This window comes from Dinoponera quadriceps, unplaced genomic scaffold, assembly GCF_001313825.1.
Source record: "Dinoponera quadriceps isolate SergipeBrazil2010 unplaced genomic scaffold, ASM131382v1 scaffold558, whole genome shotgun sequence".
Classification (NCBI taxonomy): Eukaryota; Metazoa; Arthropoda; class Insecta; order Hymenoptera; family Formicidae; genus Dinoponera; species Dinoponera quadriceps.
Genome location: NW_014554665.1, coordinates 629,852 through 647,922, shown reverse-complemented (window position 1 = coordinate 647,922; position 18,071 = coordinate 629,852). Strand labels below are relative to the sequence as shown.

Sequence of the window (18,071 nt, the reverse complement as noted above, 5' to 3'; positions counted from 1 at the left end):
TAATAATAGAACGGTTAGGTAATACCCGACGCGACGATCTCGGTATCGAGAACGACGCACCCACGTTTTTATCGAGCTCATAATTTTCACCGGTACAGCGGTTAATTGTTGCCACTTCCTCTAAAAACTATCGGCCGGCGGTGTCTCATAAGAACAAATGATCCGGCACGAAGCTAACACCTTCCTACGCTCTCGAACACGTTAATGAGCTTCGCGGTAGCCGAAGAGGGGGCGCAATGGCGGACTTACCGAAGCAGATCTTTTGATCTTCCCACTCTGTCACGTCACTCTGCATGATAATGGCTGTTTTCTTCATCCTCGTGTAAATACCATTAAAATAATTGATTTTACAATGAATGCCCCTAATCCGTCGTGTAATAATATTATCATATTTTTCGTGAGCCACGGGACGTATAAAAACCATGGGAGTCGTCAATATGAAGAAATTGTAAAGGATATGAAGTAGGCAGAGACGAAATTATACAAGAAGTCAGGGTGATAAAATATTTTTTAAAAATTTAACGAGAATCCCCACTCAACCCACTCAACCCGGATAAATACAACATTTTCGGCTATATCATATCGCGAGTAATTATTTTCAATTCCAATGTATCACGAATTAATTTATTTATAGAAACCATATTACGTTCTAATAACGACGCAATTTCTCATTATCTTTATTTTTCTAAATAATAGGAAATCTTCCAAAAAAACCAAATGATCCCGAAACCTGCCGCTGCACGCCACTTACGAGTTCATTTCTCGGCTCCTCGTCCGTCATCTCGGCATTATCGTCCTCATTGTTCCCCGTACAACAATCGTCGTTACCAGCGACGCGCGTTATTGTTTCCTGGTTCGTGATTATTGTTATTATTATTACGATCGGCTGCAGAAACTCTCGTGTTGCGCGCGTGCGGCGCGATATAATGACATTCTAGACAAGCCCAAAGATGACACAACGCGCCAACAATGACTACCACGTGCGTCCGTCCGTCCGTCTGTCTCTCTGGAAGGGGGACTCTTGTTTTTCTCCTGGAACGGCAGTTGTCGATTGCCACGGCGACGATGGACAGCCACGAATGCATTTCGAGGCCGTATCGAAGACGTATCGTTCAGTCTCGTCGCGTCATCTACAGAATCTGAGACACCTATCGTTTCTCCATTATCGAGAGTTTTCGGAAACGCAGCGGACAAACGGACGATTAATCGAATCCCTCTGTCCACGGAGAAAACCAATTTTGCCGGCAATAGCAAATGTTTGTCGATATGATGGTCGACAGAAGGAAAACATTTATTTAGACAGCAAAAAAATTGGTTTGGACAGCGGAAAAATTCGTTAAGAGCATTATTAATTGCTAATTGCTGGATATATGGACAATTAATGCTCTGAAGAAATCTCCGGGAGAGGCAAAAATCCGACACTTAGCGCCTCGTCCGGAGCGTGTAGTTGCATCCGCCGCGCCTAACGGACTCAAGGTGATCCCGCTTGATAGAAGAAGGTGGCCCCGCGAGCCCGCTCCCCGCAGCCTCGCGTGACCATCGCGTGCCGCTCGGCTTGAATTTCTCACCGATGAGACTGGGACTCGCGCGCGCTCGTATCCCCCCGTAATTGATAATCAACGTTATCGTTGCGATCTTCGGCGCAACGGTAAAGGCGCGTCTCCCCCGCGCGCGTATATTCAACGCAGGCCGCCGGCCTCCGTCGGGGAAGGGGAGTTTGATGCGCGCGTGCGAGTTTTTTCTAATGAGGCAGAGGTCACTTCCGGTCAAACAGAAAGCGGAAACACAGAGCGCGTGCTCGCGCGCATCCGGTAAGCCCGCCGCCGGCTATGCCGCTTGAATGCGCGTCGGAGTGCAGGAAACTGCAAGGGACGAAACTCTTGGACTTCGCCGGCTTCCGCTTGCAATTCCGATCGGGACGACAATCCCGAGGGTGAAACGATCGTTCGCAGTTGCTAACGGCGGAGAAGTCGTTCGTTGCTCGGTCAGGTGACGATTTCGGAGCGTGAGCGAGTGAATGTCACTCGTAACGTGACGTGATGAGACGAAACTCGCCGACGGAACCGGCGATCTTGAAACGAGGTTTTTTTTAATATTTAATATTTTAATTCTACCGTATTATTTAAATTCCACTTATCTAATTAAATAGCTAAAATATTTGCAACTACGTCGACGAATGGCGTCGGGAGACCGTCTTATTGGACTCCCGGGGCCTACAGTTGAGAGGAAAAGGATAGAAACGAGATTTCTTTGATTTCCGAGATCCTGCACGCGTGCGGATCGCGAGAGGTTCGCTCGCTCGGCGAGCCGTCGGACCGGCCGTTGCCCTTTTGTGCAACCGCGGAATCTCATCGAATTTTCGGGACGACCGTGTTTCACGACCGCGAAAGCACTCCTACGCGGTCTCACGGGTAAGGTAACACATTCGAAGCTCGCGCACGCGCCGCTGTTTGACGAGGTAGTGACGCGTACATGAAATCAGGAGGGCGTTTACGTTCTTGTAAATCAACCGTCGTACCGGGCGTACCTCGCGGCGTTGCACTCGCGTGGGCAAGATCCGGCGTGGGCGAATTTCGCCAAAGGTCGCGGGTCACACGCCTCTTTTGACTGTATTTTATTATTTCGTTGTCCTTTTCTCTCTCTCTCTCTCTCGTGAATCGTCGACGTGTGTCTTCAACGGCGGCATGTCTTAACCAGAAGCGTAATCAGCATTGTGCAATCCGCCCTGCCTCCCTCTGCATGCAAATCGCCTTTTCGCAACGCGCTTACGAGGGTCCTGCGTGCTCCTCCTCGAGTGACGTCCTCCGGATGACGAGCTCCGCGAAACATGTCTCTCCAGGTGAATCGAATCTCTCTCGTATTCGCGCCAGCTCGGCTGGTAACGCTGGATTTTTCCTCGGGGCGATTTTCCTCGCCGCAATTGCGGCGACGACGACGTGCTGCTGCGGTGAAAGCGATTTCGCGAAACGGAGAATGAAAAAACCGCATGCATTACTAGTTACCGAGAATGCGCCCGCATTATCGTTACTCACGCGCGAGAAGACACGGGAAAGAAAGGAGAAAATGCACGACGTGAGCCATGGGGGATTAACGGCGGCTGGTTCATACGCGGGCCCGAGTCGCGATTCTGGTCGGGGGATTTAAATTTAGTTCATTCTTAAACACGCGCATTGTGCACGCCGCGTTGCACTTGGCTCTTGTGCGCTTCGACAAGAAAGCGATGTATTTCGGGAGACAAACGGATGTGGAGGCACAGTTGCGAGGAGTAAACTCGAGTGAAGATAACGGAATAATTGAACTGGGATGTGAATGTTTCTCCTCGGACATCGCTCGAAAGCTTCGAATGTCAAATTTCCTTTCGATCGTCGTTTACCACACAATGAAACATTAGAGTTAAGTTTTGACTTGAATTATCTGTAATCGACACAAAATTAACTAAAACTGACGGTTGAGATCCAGCACACAATTTTTGTGTCGACCGACGTAACCGATCGGTCCTTCGCAGTTCATTCTGTAAAATGGTTGAAGTTTGAAGTTTCTCCGGCCGCTTCTTCCTCATAGTTTCACCCCAGCTTTATCGCTCGGGTTTTTAGCGAGGCCGTTCTTGCACCTAATCTTGAAAACGTAATACGCTTTCTCGAGCATCAGAATAAATACTCCCAGGACGACACCGGTTGCCATCACCGCCAGAATCGGCGCTACGCCCTGCAAGCCGACTTCGATGTGTTGGACCTCCGGTAGATTGCTCGTCGACAGATACTTCTCTTTCAATCTGTTCATAACACCGTTGTTCATAAATCGTCGTATGCTGAAACACGTAATTCGGTAGAGCGAGGAGAAAAAAGAGACCTCCGATGATGCGTACGTTCGATAACAGGACGTGCTTAGTTGCAAATCAACAACTGTACTCATTTCACAAACTCACTGATAATTCATGATGCCGGTGTAAGGACTCTCCTTCCGCAAAACTATCCCCATGCTGTCGGCCTTACCAGTTTCTATGAACACGGTCTTACACTGCAGTTCCACGGCGTTCGCCATCATCTCCGTCGTGTAAAACGCCACGTTCTTCTTCTCGCAGACCTGAGACGCGAGAGAAACTTGCGTGTGAATAGATTCGAAGAGATTGCGACTAATCCGTCCTATTAAGCGAAATTAGAGCTGACCTGCTTGAATCCGTCCGCTTCTACGAGCGGTAGCAGATTCTTCTCCTTCATCAACGCGCTCACCTTCTGCAAGATGGGATTCTTGGCGTGCTATAATCAATAAATAATCCCTAAGTAAATAAAAAAATAAAATAATCTTTGATATAAGAATATAATGTAATATAGTGTAATAATTCTTAATCAATAAATAAAATGAACGATCTTAATTCGACACGCGTATTCTTCGAGGATCGACGCTGCGCAATTAAATTTCATAATTAATTCGACCTCCTAATGTTTCTTCCGTACTTTCGCGCGAGAGAGGAAAAGAGATATTGTTAAGTTTATGTTTAAATCATCAAGAGAATGCAATTTTCGTAATCTCCGCGGTCGGTGTAATCGCCGTTACGCAAGCGTCAATTTCTACTTTTTCGCGTAACGATAGACAGCAATAAACGGACTCACGTTAAACATGTCATAATCGGCGCTGTTCTTGAGAACAACTAATTTGTAAGAGCCGTCCGCGACGAAACCCTCCATGGTGGAGAAAGGCAGACTGGCCATGGGGAGCGTCAGAAAGCTGATCAACGAAGCGGAATAGGCGGCCTCAATTATTAACGACGAGACAAAAATCGAAAGGAAAGCCAGCCTCATCGGCAACTCGCTGGGAGGTTCTGCGAAGAAAAATTCACGTTATTTCCAAACCACCGTATGGAGATAAACATTGCATTACGCATGCATATTTTATATTAAATAGTACACTGAAGTAAGTATATTAAAAATAAGTATATTACCCGGCAGACCTTGCTTGCAAAAAATGCCCCAGACGAGCATGTAGTTCTCCATTATCAGACTCAGCGAGACGCATCTTCTCTTTATAATGGCCAACAGAACAGGAGTACACACGATTATAGTCAATATCACCGCCCAAATATTGAAATCGAATGCCTGGGGAAAATTATTTCTTACAAGGACATGCAGTTCCGCTTAGTCGTGAATTTCATCGGCGTTCATTCCCAAGCGAACTTGACATTCTTAATTATCCTACCACTCTTTTCACCTTTCGGGGCAATTATCAGAATGCAAATGATAATGGTTACCTTCAGGTATCCGAACCAAGAAACGTCGGAACCGTCGGGCTGTTTCACGTAGAGGCGATTTCGCGAGTGCATCAGCGGCAGTGTGAAGTCCACGATGCTCAGCCTGTCGGGCGTCATCGAGAATTCGCCAACGCCGATGTCGGCTTGATCGGCCACCAGTTGACCGATCACGCCGGTCCACGACCCCTTTTCCTGATCCCAGCTGCCGTATCCTTTCATCTGGTCCAAAAGCTGCATCTTGAAGTTCATCGCTTTGCCGAGCTCCAACAGCAAAGCGCCGAGGAAGCCGACGACCGTGCCGTTTTCCAGCGAGATGAACGGCGATTCCTTCGAACGTTGATTTATTTCATTCATCGGCAAATCGACAGGTCGTTCCCAAGCGATCTTGGATTGTTTAAATTTGCAATATTTAAACAATTTCGCGGCAAACTCGGGAGGGAAGAAAGTACAGCTTACGTATACGGACGCCACGCGCATGACTTCGCCGAAGAGATCGCCCCTCCTGGCGTAGAAGCTCTTCCGTCTTGCCGTTAAAATTAGACCTCTATCGGGACTCCATGTGGCGAACTCGAGAGTCCTGGTGCGATTATCGTTCACGGCATACCACTCGGTCAAGATCGATCGGTCGTAGCAGAGGACCAACATCATGGTGTTGAAGTTCACGTTGAATATGTTGCCGGTAGGGCGTCTGCAGTGCGCCTCGAGGGAGTGCCCGGGAAGCTGGAGGAACAGGACGAGCCAGATGGGGAAGGATATGGACTCTACGCTTCTCGTGGCTCTGGCAAACTCGTCGATACTCTCCTCGGTGTCCAGAAGAATGACTAACAACGGTCGCACGGTCTTCCGGTACTCGTTGTACTCGCTCACCAGGTTCAGGAAAGTTACCGTCACGGTCATGACTCGCTGCCGCGTAAACTCGCGCGTCCACGTGTGTATCATCGTCGTTACATTCAGATCTGTGTCACGTAATTGTCGTGTAAACACTCGACGCTCGCTCGACGACGCTTTCTCTCATCCTGATATTGATTGAGTATTGATTACAAATCGCTTGACACGCTTAACAATTGGATCGTTATAACAATAACGTTTCTTTTTTTTCCTGATGAAATCTTTCTATAATCGATATTTCGCGGTCAATGTGGATTATTTTACAGCGTTTCCGCCGAAAATGTCACATTCCCGTTATTTTACTGTATACTTTCGGAATACATACGACTCGCCAGAAGATCCTTAACATCTTGTCAAAGGATGCTTTTTGTATCTGTACGAGGAATTCGGACGTTCGAGATCTATCCGAAGGATGAAACTCCGAAGGATTGTTTCGCTCCGCGGCTGAGGATGCGAAACAGCGGAAACCTGTTTTCCGATACTTACCTTGGTAATTGCCGTGATGGACGAAAATAACGCACGATGTACGGTAATATTCGTGAACATCGGTGATCAGCGGAAGATAATCATTAACCCTTATCCGCTCTGTCAGCGCCTCGACGATCAACGCGAAGAGGAACGCCGCCATCGGCCGCATCGTTGGACACCTCATCTCTCGAGATGCAAACTTGAAGCAAATTTCGCAAATTTCGCTGTCGAAGAGTCGGACGAATCACGTCAGAAGAAAAAAAAGAAACAAGTTCTCTCCGCACTTCAACGAGTCAAATTCGAGCGACTTTTCTGTCGACCGAATCGAAAACCTTGAAATTATTCCGCCTCCGGCTGGCCCTCTTCGAAGGACAATTCAATGAGCGGAAATATTGTTTTTCCTGATAAATTATAAAAAATTACTCCTCAGGCGTGAATATACGATCGTGCTGCGACGCTAAGCATTGTGCATCCGCGATACGGAATACTCCTTTGAAAACGTGGCGGTCGTTGTTAAATAAAACAGCGAAGTAAAGGATCCGCGATTCGAGAGTGTGGATGCGCGACTGGAAGGCGATCGTCCAGGCGACGTTTGAATTTATCGGAATTACCGATCTAAGTGTGGTGGACACCGTCAACACACCGTAATGCATGTCCTCGCGCATTACCGTCGCGCGGTCGCGACTGCGTTACTCACAAATTACACCGAGATACGACAAAACGGTGAGTTACCTTTGCATCGTCGTGCCCGCCGCAACGAGCATTACGCAGCCGGTCATTACCGACGAGGGTTGTTATTTCGGACATGATGACCGTGTGTGATAGCTTTACAGCTCGCACGCATAAGGATCAGCGTAAATTTAGGCTCGGGCGCCTCGTAAAAGGGGGCACAAAGTGCGGAAATCAACGGGGAAGGCTTCTCGGTATCGATAAGTCGGATATGCCGATAGCTTTCACGACGTCATCGGGAGTCGTGATATTATACATCGTGCGAGGGACTAATTGCGCGAGTTTCAACATGGAAACGTTGGAGCTAGAAATATATATTTGTCAAGAACGATCGACGTTTGCGAAATGAGTAATTGAGATATTAGTTTTATTTTATTCTACACTTTTTATTTGTATATTAATACATTGCAGTGTATTCGGATTAATAGATTATAGAGACACGACACACAGTGATTTGCATTACACACAGTGATTAATAAGAAGAAATACTTGAATATTTCTTCGGTATTGTTTGATTGCGCGTTGTAAATTTAAACAAACACACACAAACACGCATATAGACGTGAGGGAACGGTGTATTTTTACGTCGAATACGGAGAAATGAATTTCGAGTGAAATCATTAGTTTTCGATGTTCGCATCGTCATCGTTTCATTTTGCGATAAACAGCAGTTTTCTCGAACGACGTAAAGCTCTCAAGTGGCGCCGCCTTTTTTCTCTCTCCCTCTTGAATTGGTAATAAACATTCTCTATAATCAGTATCACGACACTTGAAATAATACCTAAGGAGAGTAGCGACAAGATCGGGATGACGTTGGTCAAACGGACCGGTTGGTAATCCTTATTTTCGGCCGATTCCATCAAGAATCGCGTATCCCTCAGACGCATCATCATACCGTTATCCAGAAATTTCTGCAGACTGAAACACACGCAACGTTTCCGTCATCGAATTTGATAATTCACCGAAACCGTTATTATTTTCCTACCCTAATTAGATTTTATATCACGCGCTATCATCGACGTTCGACTCGGACGCTGACCCCAGTAGTGACTCAGTTTATATTTACATATATAGATCATACGTAGATCCATGCACTTGATACGAGTATATCGATTTCTCCTAATTTCGCGCTTCTGTTTCTATCACACGCTCGCGATAAGTAATTACGAATTATGAAAGATATATAAAGCGTGCAAAAATATACATTAGATATCTCTCTCGTGATACTCACTGATAGTTTATCACGCCGGTGTACGGATTACCTTTGGACAGAATCATACCTAGGTTGTCGATTCTCTCGGTGCGGATGGAGGACAACTTGCACGGGATCCTCACTTGCACGCTCTTCTTCAAAGCGTTCAACGCGAGATAAGCGAGCCTTTTATCTTGACATACCTGAACAAGCAATGGAACAATGACAATGAAGCGTGCGAACGATCTTTCAGAATGTCTCGGGATGTCTCTTTCATGAATCTCCGTAGAGTTATTGTATGATTTTATCTCGACGCTATTAGATAAGAAAATCTGTTAATCGTACTTGCATGAAGCCATCGATTAGGGTCATCGGCAGTTCCGATTCCTCTTTCATCATCTTCATCAGCTTCAAGGAGAAAGATTCGTTCGTCGCCTAAAAAGATGTTGCAGGGACGTAACGTGTTGACTAAATCGTAAATTGTGGAATATTCGCGTCGATTAAAACGCGATAAGGGTTAAACAACGACTGAACTCATCGTAGGGAACAATCGGACGTGTAATAAAACCGATCACTTGTGTGCGGACAAGAGTGAAAGGTCGGAATTCCTCGATGGCAAAATTCACTTACGACGAATATATCGTAGTCGGCGCTGCCGCGCGGAACTATTAGTCTGTAAGTGCCGTCGTTGACGAATTCATCTATCGTGCGGAAAGGTAGAACTCGGACGCACGCAGTGAGAAAGCATACCAATGCCGCCGAGTAATAAGCCGATATCAGTATCGCCGTGCAAAATATCGTGAAGTATGCGATGCGTAGCGACGACGGGCTCGGGAATTCTGACGAAGGAATTACATTCTATGTATTTATTTGGGTGTTTATTTCTATTTTCACAATTTGGAGAAAGAAGAAAAATCAACTCTCGAATGTCATGTAATTCTTGTATTACTCGGAATGATTCGATTCAATTTTTATATCCGGAAGTAGATTTCATGTTAGTTTATGTAAGTATGTGTTTTGTGTATTTCACAGCAATAAAATACCAACCTGTAAGCGCTTGCTGGCAGAAGATACCCCAGATGTAAATAAAATTGTCAGAAATCAGATCCGCAATGTTTCGAGATCCGCGGCATATCTTCATCAAGCACAGCAGAAGCGGCGTAATCGCTATTAGCACGAGGGTCGCGACCCAAGTGCGTGAATGGAAGGCCTGTTGCAAATGTAGTTGCAAGTTACGAAATTATTGGCTCGAAATTGTAATCATCGTTTGAAAAACTCTTCCAAAACGAAGCGGAGATATTCAAGTTATGAGACGAATTATTATTTACTGCGAAGGGATTTTTCGTTATTTCATCTGTTTTTGCCCGCGTATAAAATGATCCGATAATTTCAAGTGATGTAAGTAATTATAAAAGTAAAGAAGGTTGTCTCTCGAGGGAGAGAAATGGCGTAGCTGTACGAACATCGTTTTTGGAATAGCGGCAATATAAAGAGAAAATAAAGCGATTACAGCGATTTTATGTAATTTGTTTTTTTTCATCCCGATTACCTGAAAGTAACCTTGCCATTTGACGCCGCAAATCCCTGGCTCCTTGACGTACAGATCGTTTCTGGATATTATCAGGGGTAGAGTAAAATCGACGTAGCGTACTCTGAGGCTCGTCATCGACATATCAGCGATAGCGAAGTCCGCTCGACCCGACACGATCTCACCCATCACCCCGGACCACGTTTTATTTTTCTTATTCCACAGACCGTGTTGGTTCACTTCCGACACGACGTCCAACGTAAAGTTAAGAGAACACGTGAGTTCGTCCAGCACTTTTCCATACAATCCGCCCACGTAACTTTCGGTATATTTCGGCGAAACAGACGTGTCCTGAATGTCGAGATAGAGAAGACGGAAAATAAATGAGTTCATCGATACTCAGCGTTGAACTGTGCGCAAGAAATGTGTGAATTATAAATCTTACTTTTGCTATTTTAGAAAAGCCAATTATAAAACATCGCATAAATAATTATCGGTAAACACGTTGCAATAGTGCGCCTTAAATCTGATCGAGTACCTTAACAGTGACAGCTCGCAGGACAACCCCTTCCATATCCTTCTTCCGATCGTAGAGAGACAGTTTCGTTAGGAGAATGAATCCATTGTTGTCCGTCCACTTCGCCAGATCGAAGACCTTGGTAGTCTCGCCCTTGACCGAGTACCACTCCCGCAGGATCTCGTCGTCGTCGGCGCAGAGGACCAACATTTGCGTGTCGAAGGCCAGATTCAAGGGATTACCGATCGGATCGTGGCAGTAATCGTGGGTGCTGTTGTCGGGTGTGTAGAGGAACAGCAGGAACCACACCGGGAAAGACATTTTGTAGTTCTTGGTGGCCTCCGCGAACTCGAGAAACGCGCCGTAATCCGGCATGATAACAATGGCAAGGGGTTGCACTATTTTGCGATAATATCGGAGCGACCTTCGTAACTTCCTGAAGTGGACGTCGAACGTAACTACGTAGTGCCGGCCCAGCATAATGGCGCATGTGTGCACCAAGTGTGTGATTCGCAGATCTGCGGCGAGAGATACTTTCATGAATTCAACCTGATCGTCCTTTCTGAGGCAGTGTCGAATATTCAATATCTTAATTTATATATAAAAATATTTATATTTATTATATTAAAGAATATTTTAATTTATATTCGAAGAAGAATAAGAAGATAAAATTCTCCAAGCGAATTTGAAATATTTTCATGCACGTGTAATGCTAATTCGCTCTTTTTAATTCCGTCAAATTTTAGAGAAGCCTATCGAAAGATGTTCTCCTCGAAGAGGACATCGGAAATAGCGCGGGAATAACAAACGCCGACGATTAATTTATTTAATTACATTGGCATTTGCGAAACACATCTCGTGGCACGAACGGTCTGTTTTCGCGAAAATTCCGCAAAGCCGCTCGGAATTTCTTTCGGACTGACCTCCGTAGTCGCCGTACGCGTCGCCGGGATGAGCGAACATGACGGTCGCCACTGAATAAAATTTCCGCAAGTGCAGTATCACTTCGACGAAGGCGCTCACGTTGAAATGCAACTCCGAGCTTACGAAAACGAACAATAGCATAAGGCACGCCAGGTAGAGGGATAATTTCATTTCGTCGCGCGCCTCTCGGACGGAAGCAACGCGAGTGTTATAACGCGGTAGGTCGGAGAGACCGACTAAACGGTTAGAATTTCAAGCGGAGCAAACGTGCATTTCTTCTCTGTCACAATAATGCGGGGTGAATGCAGGGACGTATATGCATATTGGACACGTCCGATATAATGTAATTGCGTGAGATAGCGGAAGAGAAATGCAGAGAAAAATACTGCGCGTCAAATGCGACGTCCTCCCCTCCCTCTTTCCGGTAACTGTTTCTTCTAAGTGATAAACTTTAAGTTGGAAATTTCCTGATTTGATACTCGAGTAGTTCTTCGGGAATATCAGCGTGAAAGGAGATAATAAATCGTGAGATGCGGAAATAAATGCATCTTGCGGGAAGAGAGATGGAGAACAACGCGATATAAAGTATTCACGACATTTCACGACGGATGAAACATTTTTATCGAGTAATTAGCAAGAGCATCGTATGCGACTAACGAGTTTCGAGACATTGAACCAAATACACTCGATTCCCGGATTGGATTCCGATGCGAGTCACGCACGTGACACGACACGCGGATTACAAATGCAAGCGCAAAACTGGATCTCCGTTTTTGCGCGGATTGCAATCGTCGATCTCGCTCGCAATGTCAGTCAATGAGTCTCAGAATCTCTCGTGGCATGCCGACGTCAGTGGCCAACCCTGACGTGTCCGTGAGGAAAGTGCATTTCAATTTGTAATGTCGCGTCAGGTAAACATTTAGGCGTAACATACGGACCGATATCAGTTCCATTAGAAAATTACGATAAGAAACGATTAGAAGATCCCATCTGTTAAGCAGAGTTTATCTATCAGAATTGACGTTATCGAATGTTGCTGTGTTATTAAAGTGTTGATTGACAAGCAACACAATAACGCACCTTTTCACCTTTTTATCGTGCAAAAGCCATAAAATGAATATTTTTCTTCTCGAGAATGCAAAGCGAAGTAACGCATATATTTGCACAATTTATGAATTACGAAGGAATAATTTTATGACTAAGGAGACTGCAAAATTAATTAAAACAGATAAATTACAGTTTCGATATTAAGTAGCAGACTTAAAAATTTTGTAAGTAGCAAGGTAACGTCGAGTGACGTTTCAGTGATGTCTTACTGGCATTAGAGACGCCATCTGACGTCACCTTGCTACCTGGGTATTTACATATTTTGGCTATTCATTTTGCATTGGGTTCAATTAATTATCCTCTTTTGAGAAAGGCGCATTGTCTAAATCTCGAATGTATCAAAACATCGTATAGAAGAACGTATCGAAGCTCTGACGTCTCCTTCCCGCGATGCTGATTGACTATGCGCTGTGACTTGCTTTCATGCAACTGTTATCGTTTGAGTCGTGTGAACAATCAAATTAGAAGATTATTAAACTGAGTCACGTTTTTAATCCTACTATGCTCAATAACGCGCGTGTAACGCGCCTCTATGTTTTAGAAAAGCAAAAATAAAGATGACGATATCGTATGTGTGCGCGAATGAGCGATATATTTAAGTATTTTTAAGTTATTTATCATCTTGGGCGTATCGTATGCGTTTTAGAATATCGTATTATCGTGTTTGATAGTTTAACAATCGAATACGTTATTTGTGCTTTTATACATATATATATATCTGTATGATATATATTTCTTAGAACAATGTAACGATATATAAATTTTTACAGATAAGATGACTCATCGTCCTGTGTGTGATCGAATGACCCTCAACGGCACGATCAAATTTGCGCCGTAATGATCATACTCAGCGATAACCATGCGGAATGATCGAGTCGGTTCTGGAACTTCGTTGATTTCTAGAGAATATGCATGATGAGTTTGCTCATTTATGAGCGGTGTTAAAAAAAAGAACGAACGAGTTAGCTATCGCTAAAATTTTTAGCATTACACGACATCCCACTGACTTTAATGTTCTCCTGCCGCCTTAAATTTGCAATCTCATTTAAAACCGGAATTAATCAAGCGATCGAAATTCATCCCATACACCAACATCACGATGAAAAACTACATTTAATCGCTGATATATAATTTCGTATTTTATCGTCTCAATAATCTTCACGATGAATTAATTACAACGATGTATTGATTATTTGCTGTGAAATTCAACGTGAAAAATTCGCGAAAAGTTCGGAAATTGCGTCAAATGGAAATCCCTCAAAGTTGCGACGCATTTTGTTGGAGGCCAATTTTTCATTTGACAATGAAGACACAACGCAGTTGTCTCTGTTGTTATCGTCGCTTTATTATTACACATGTAATAATGCAAGTGCGCGAAAGTGCGGGCAAACACGGCGTTTCGTCGTGCGCAAATGTACGAGCCGAATTGGAACATGACTCTCATCACGTGACGTCACGACTCCGCAAAGCTGCGACTGAACGCGCGCACCTTTCCCTGTTACTTTCTAGACGCTTCTAGACTGTTATGTCTTACTCGATACTTCTGGATTGCTCTGGATTGCTTCCGCGAAGCCTTCGATACACTCGTCGCCGCTGATGCATATGTCGCGTATCTTTCTAACGTTCCTTATTTTTTTAATGAACGTTCATTTTAACGATGTAATCCCTTTAGTCAAAGTCTCAATAGCTGCGTCAAACATCGAGCACCGAAGGATCAAAGAGATGAAATATATCGATATAAGTGTGTCGATACAATGAACAATCTCTTTTCTTTGCGTTCAAGATTTCTTTAAAAGTCAAAATAATGAATAAAAATCACAGGGAGACGATCGTATTTTTTAATACATATTTATATATCCACACGAGTCTACGTTGAAAAACGCTGGTAAAAATCTGCCGTCTGCATTTTACTTGAAATGAATTTAAGAGTCTTCTCCGGACACCCGGCAAATTTCACCGAACCATCTCGTCGATGCGTCTTATTTTTTCGAACGACTGGCGCGCGTTTTCATCCATCGATGTTCCGCGGTTCGGCTTTTCAACAGCTGTCCTCAAAAACACAGTCAAGCAAAACCTCGGTAACACACCGATATTCTATTTAGCGTAAACAGAAGTTATTTGCAAAACATAGAAATCGCCCAATCGACCGATGACGTAATCGTGTCGTGCAACAGTCGCAGCTGATGATGTTATACACTTCCGTGACATTCGCAATGAGTCATCGTATATACGCGCGTCACGTGATTGTCTCCTGTCAAAATTGGCGTCTCACTCAAAAATGGCGTCGCGCGCACCACTTCCTCCGTTTGAATCTCCCTCGGGGACGGAGCTCGGTAGCGCGCCGAATTCGCGACGTATCGACGCGGCGACTTTTCCCTTCGACGCATCCCGATTCCGTCGTGCGTCCGATTCGAGCGAAACCGGCGAAAAAACGGCGCGGAAGCGCGAAACAACGCGAAATAGACGAGTAGCCGGAAATGACTGAGTAACACGGCGACTGCGCAGGCGCGATGGCCGACAGTTGATTATCGACCGTGTATATAAGCCGTAGCGCGTCGGCGGTGAAAGCCGACGATACTCGACACAGCACGAGTGATACTCGAAGCGAATACATCGCCGATCCGAGACGCTTATACTGCGCCATATTTTCTTTTCCCTTTTCTGTGTGTGCGTGCAATACAAAGTCGTTGCGATCCGACGAAAGACGCAACGATGAACAACAAGCTGAGCTTCAAGGTGTACCTCCTAAACGAGGAGCTGAACAAGCGCAAGGAAGTGCGTAGATTTTGCCTGGACATCGGTGTCGCGAGGAACTTCGTATGCCTGCGGGAAAAGCTGCAGGCCATTTTCCCGGAGCTGCACGAGAAGAATTTCACTGTTACCTGGAAAGGTAAGTGTGACCACCTTGCTTCCTCCCCCCCCCCTTCGTCACGGTACGATGCGATACAAATCCTCCTCCGAGATCGGTACTCTCGTTTTGTAACGATAATTTCGCAATATTACGTCTCATTGCGCAATTATCGACAAGCGATCGGTAACGCCGTACAAATGCGATCTGTGACCTTCGCGGCCGTTTTCACTGCGTAATACACCGTCGAGCGGCATGGTGAAAGTTTCCACGGAATGTGCGTATGACTTATATCGTATTGTTTACCGATGTTCCCTTCTGTAAACCTGTAGCTGGAGGAAAAAAACGCTTCTCTCAATGAGAGTTGTTCTTGCCTCTCGCTTTATATGTGATGATTTTAGAAAAGGATCGGAAAATTAAAGAGCAGGAATTATCCACGAAATTGGATACGGAAGTATGTAGTTTGTTAACGAGTCAAAAAAGCTCACTTCAAACGTTGAAGCATTCTTCTCACTTTGGTTTTGATGATGCACACGCTTGCCTGCATGATCTTATATTATATCTTCGCATGAATACGAATATATACTGTATATTTCTAAATTTATTGATCCTTTTTTTAGTACAATATAGAGTGTGTCCGTACGTCTGTGTTATCCTATTTGTCGCAGATTTTTGTAATACATGTATTAAAATGAATAACCAAAAGCCGGGAATAAGTACTTGATATTTGTGGAAGGTAGAAAATCGCACAACTGAAATCTCAGTAGCAAATTAGCGAGTCGCTCGACAGAATTGCGTAATGTCGCAAAATCCCTACAAGACGGCACTCCGCAGCATGACTTGATCACACCATAGAGGAGACATCGGTCTCTTATCTCGCAATGAATGTTTTCTTCGTGCGATAGAAATAAGAATCGATTACACGATATCCGTATAAAGCCAACTATACATGATTTACCTTTTGTAATCAGATGACGAGGACACTATCGTGATATCGACCAGTGAGGAGCTGGAGATCGCGCTGGATGAAATGAACAAACATGAGATGGTCAACAAGTTGTATGTTGTCCTGCAAAGCGAGAAGGGAGACATGCCGAACCTGAGAACCGATAAGAAGCTGCATCCCGGTGTTATTTGCGACGTGTGTGAGAACACCATACGCGGCTTTCGCTTCAAGTGTATGCAATGTCCAGATTACGACCTGTGCACCAGCTGCATGACGATCGGTTATCATCCCGAGCATTTCATGGTACGTATGACGGAGCCGGTCGAGTGGTCCAGCTATCACGGCCGTCGTCTGGCACATCACATGCGCAAGTTCATGAAGAAGGCGAGCAGCGGCACAACGTCGCACAACGATAAGGACGATGAGACGCGACGATGCTCGTTCAAGGCCGGCGGTGGCAGCGGCAGCAGCAGGAGGGGCGGAGGCTGTCCTGGGTTAAACGTGACAGGCGGTAAAGTTCACTTTGATCCAACATACGTAAACTCGCTGGCGGACTTCGTAAAGAACGTGTGTCTTCCATCAGAAGAATCATGTTACGAGCAGCCGAAGCGGTCTAAGGAGCACCAGAGGGAGCCGTCGACCGAGGCCGCCACCGAGGCGACCGAAGACACGCAGCAGACCAACAGTTTCACTCAGCTGCTGAAGCTGTTCGAGCAAAACGTCTCCCACATCTCGCAGTTCTTGGATCCGCTCGGCATCAACATCGTCGTCACCTCCGACAACGAGAATCCCACCAGCAAGCAGCCCGCCGCGAAAACCACAACTCCGCCAACTACCGAGTCCGGCGCACCCTCGCAACCCGACATCTCCGCAAAGTTCCCCGGCGAGGGGAAGAAATTGCGCGACGACAACCTGACGGAGTCCGCGATGACCGCGGCGAAGGCGGCTGCGACATCGCCGATGGAAACGGAAAATCTCGCAGCAACGACCAACGACGTATCGTCATCCTCCTCGTCGTCCTCGTCGTCGACGACATCGTCGCCTCAGGTGACCCAGAAAGTTGGCTTCCGTGAACAAGTGGTCGACGAGCCCGAGTGGACGGTGGTGGGACACGAGACTCCCGACATCAGCCGCGCACCTTCCATTTCTTCCCACGGGAACGGAACTGTACCTAAGCAGGTGCGTCCCGGAAATGTGAAAGTCTCAATTTAATGCATAATCGTAAATCATATGTTTTAAGTACATGTAACTTGGATTGAGAAGGAAAGGTAACTGAGTAGTTTGATGTAACAGTTCAAGTCCATCTCTCGGAAGTAAGAAATTTTTTTTTGCTGTTACGTTATTTTGAATGCTCTACATTGTTTACTTATCTGTATTATTTATTACATCAGTCCGCGCCGTCCGCACCTCCAGCAAAACCCGAGGCGGAATCAGCGCCGATCTATCCCCCGTTACCAACAGCACAGGAATTCTACCATCGAGACCCCAAGATCCAACACGCGGTGGAGGCCATGATGTCGATGGGATTTACCAACCAGGGTGGATGGCTGACTCAACTGTTGGTTTCCAAGGACGGTGATATCATCAAGGCACTGGACGTTCTGCAGCCCGTACGTCGTTAGAAAATCAAAGAACGACCGGTACACTTTGAGAGTAGTTCGTACTCGATAAGAAATGTA

General features: G+C 45.5%; 2 protein-coding genes across 2 annotated transcripts; one reads left to right on the top strand and one right to left on the bottom strand.

Moving 5' to 3' along the window:
* Positions 1–3,341: 3,341 nt before the first annotated feature.
* On the bottom strand, positions 3,342–13,311 carry LOC106740710. Its single transcript, XM_014612016.1, has 12 exons — positions 11,491–13,311; positions 10,589–11,085; positions 10,072–10,401; positions 9,570–9,732; positions 9,153–9,361; positions 8,868–8,957; positions 8,562–8,725; positions 8,112–8,248; positions 5,702–6,201; positions 4,167–4,256; positions 3,926–4,083; positions 3,342–3,808 (listed from the first exon to the last, which is right to left on the bottom strand). Exons 1-12 carry the CDS (start codon positions 11,660–11,662, stop codon positions 3,556–3,558), a joined length of 2,763 nt encoding a protein of 920 aa, XP_014467502.1. The 5' UTR covers positions 11,663–13,311; the 3' UTR covers positions 3,342–3,555.
* A 1,834-nt stretch (positions 13,312–15,145) lies between these two features.
* On the top strand, positions 15,146–18,063 carry LOC106740709 (sequestosome-1). The gene is made up of 3 exons (XM_014612015.1): positions 15,146–15,488; positions 16,418–17,571; positions 17,784–18,063. Exons 1-3 carry the CDS (start codon positions 15,311–15,313, stop codon positions 18,012–18,014), a joined length of 1,563 nt encoding a protein of 520 aa, XP_014467501.1. The 5' UTR covers positions 15,146–15,310; the 3' UTR covers positions 18,015–18,063.
* The last annotated feature ends 8 nt before the right edge of the window (positions 18,064–18,071 follow it).

What these genes read in the sequence shown, in the direction of transcription:
- LOC106740710 (XM_014612016.1), bottom strand. Translation starts at nt 11,662, where the DNA reads ATGAAATTATCCCTCTACCTGGCGTGCCTTATGCTATTGTTCGTTTTC. An exon ending in AATGGCAAGGTTACTTTCAG is followed by an intron (nt 9,733 to 10,071) that starts GTAATCGGGATG and finishes CATTTGCAACAG; the next exon opens with GCCTTCCATTCACGCACTTG. An exon ending in ACCGGCGTGATAAACTATCA is followed by an intron (nt 8,249 to 8,561) that starts GTGAGTATCACG and finishes CGTGTGTTTCAG; the next exon opens with TCTGCAGAAATTTCTGGATA.
- LOC106740709 (XM_014612015.1), top strand. Translation starts at nt 15,311, where the DNA reads ATGAACAACAAGCTGAGCTTCAAGGTGTACCTCCTAAACGAGGAGCTG. An exon ending in TTTCACTGTTACCTGGAAAG is followed by an intron (nt 15,489 to 16,417) that starts GTAAGTGTGACC and finishes TTTTGTAATCAG; the next exon opens with ATGACGAGGACACTATCGTG. An exon ending in ACGGAACTGTACCTAAGCAG is followed by an intron (nt 17,572 to 17,783) that starts GTGCGTCCCGGA and finishes TTATTACATCAG; the next exon opens with TCCGCGCCGTCCGCACCTCC.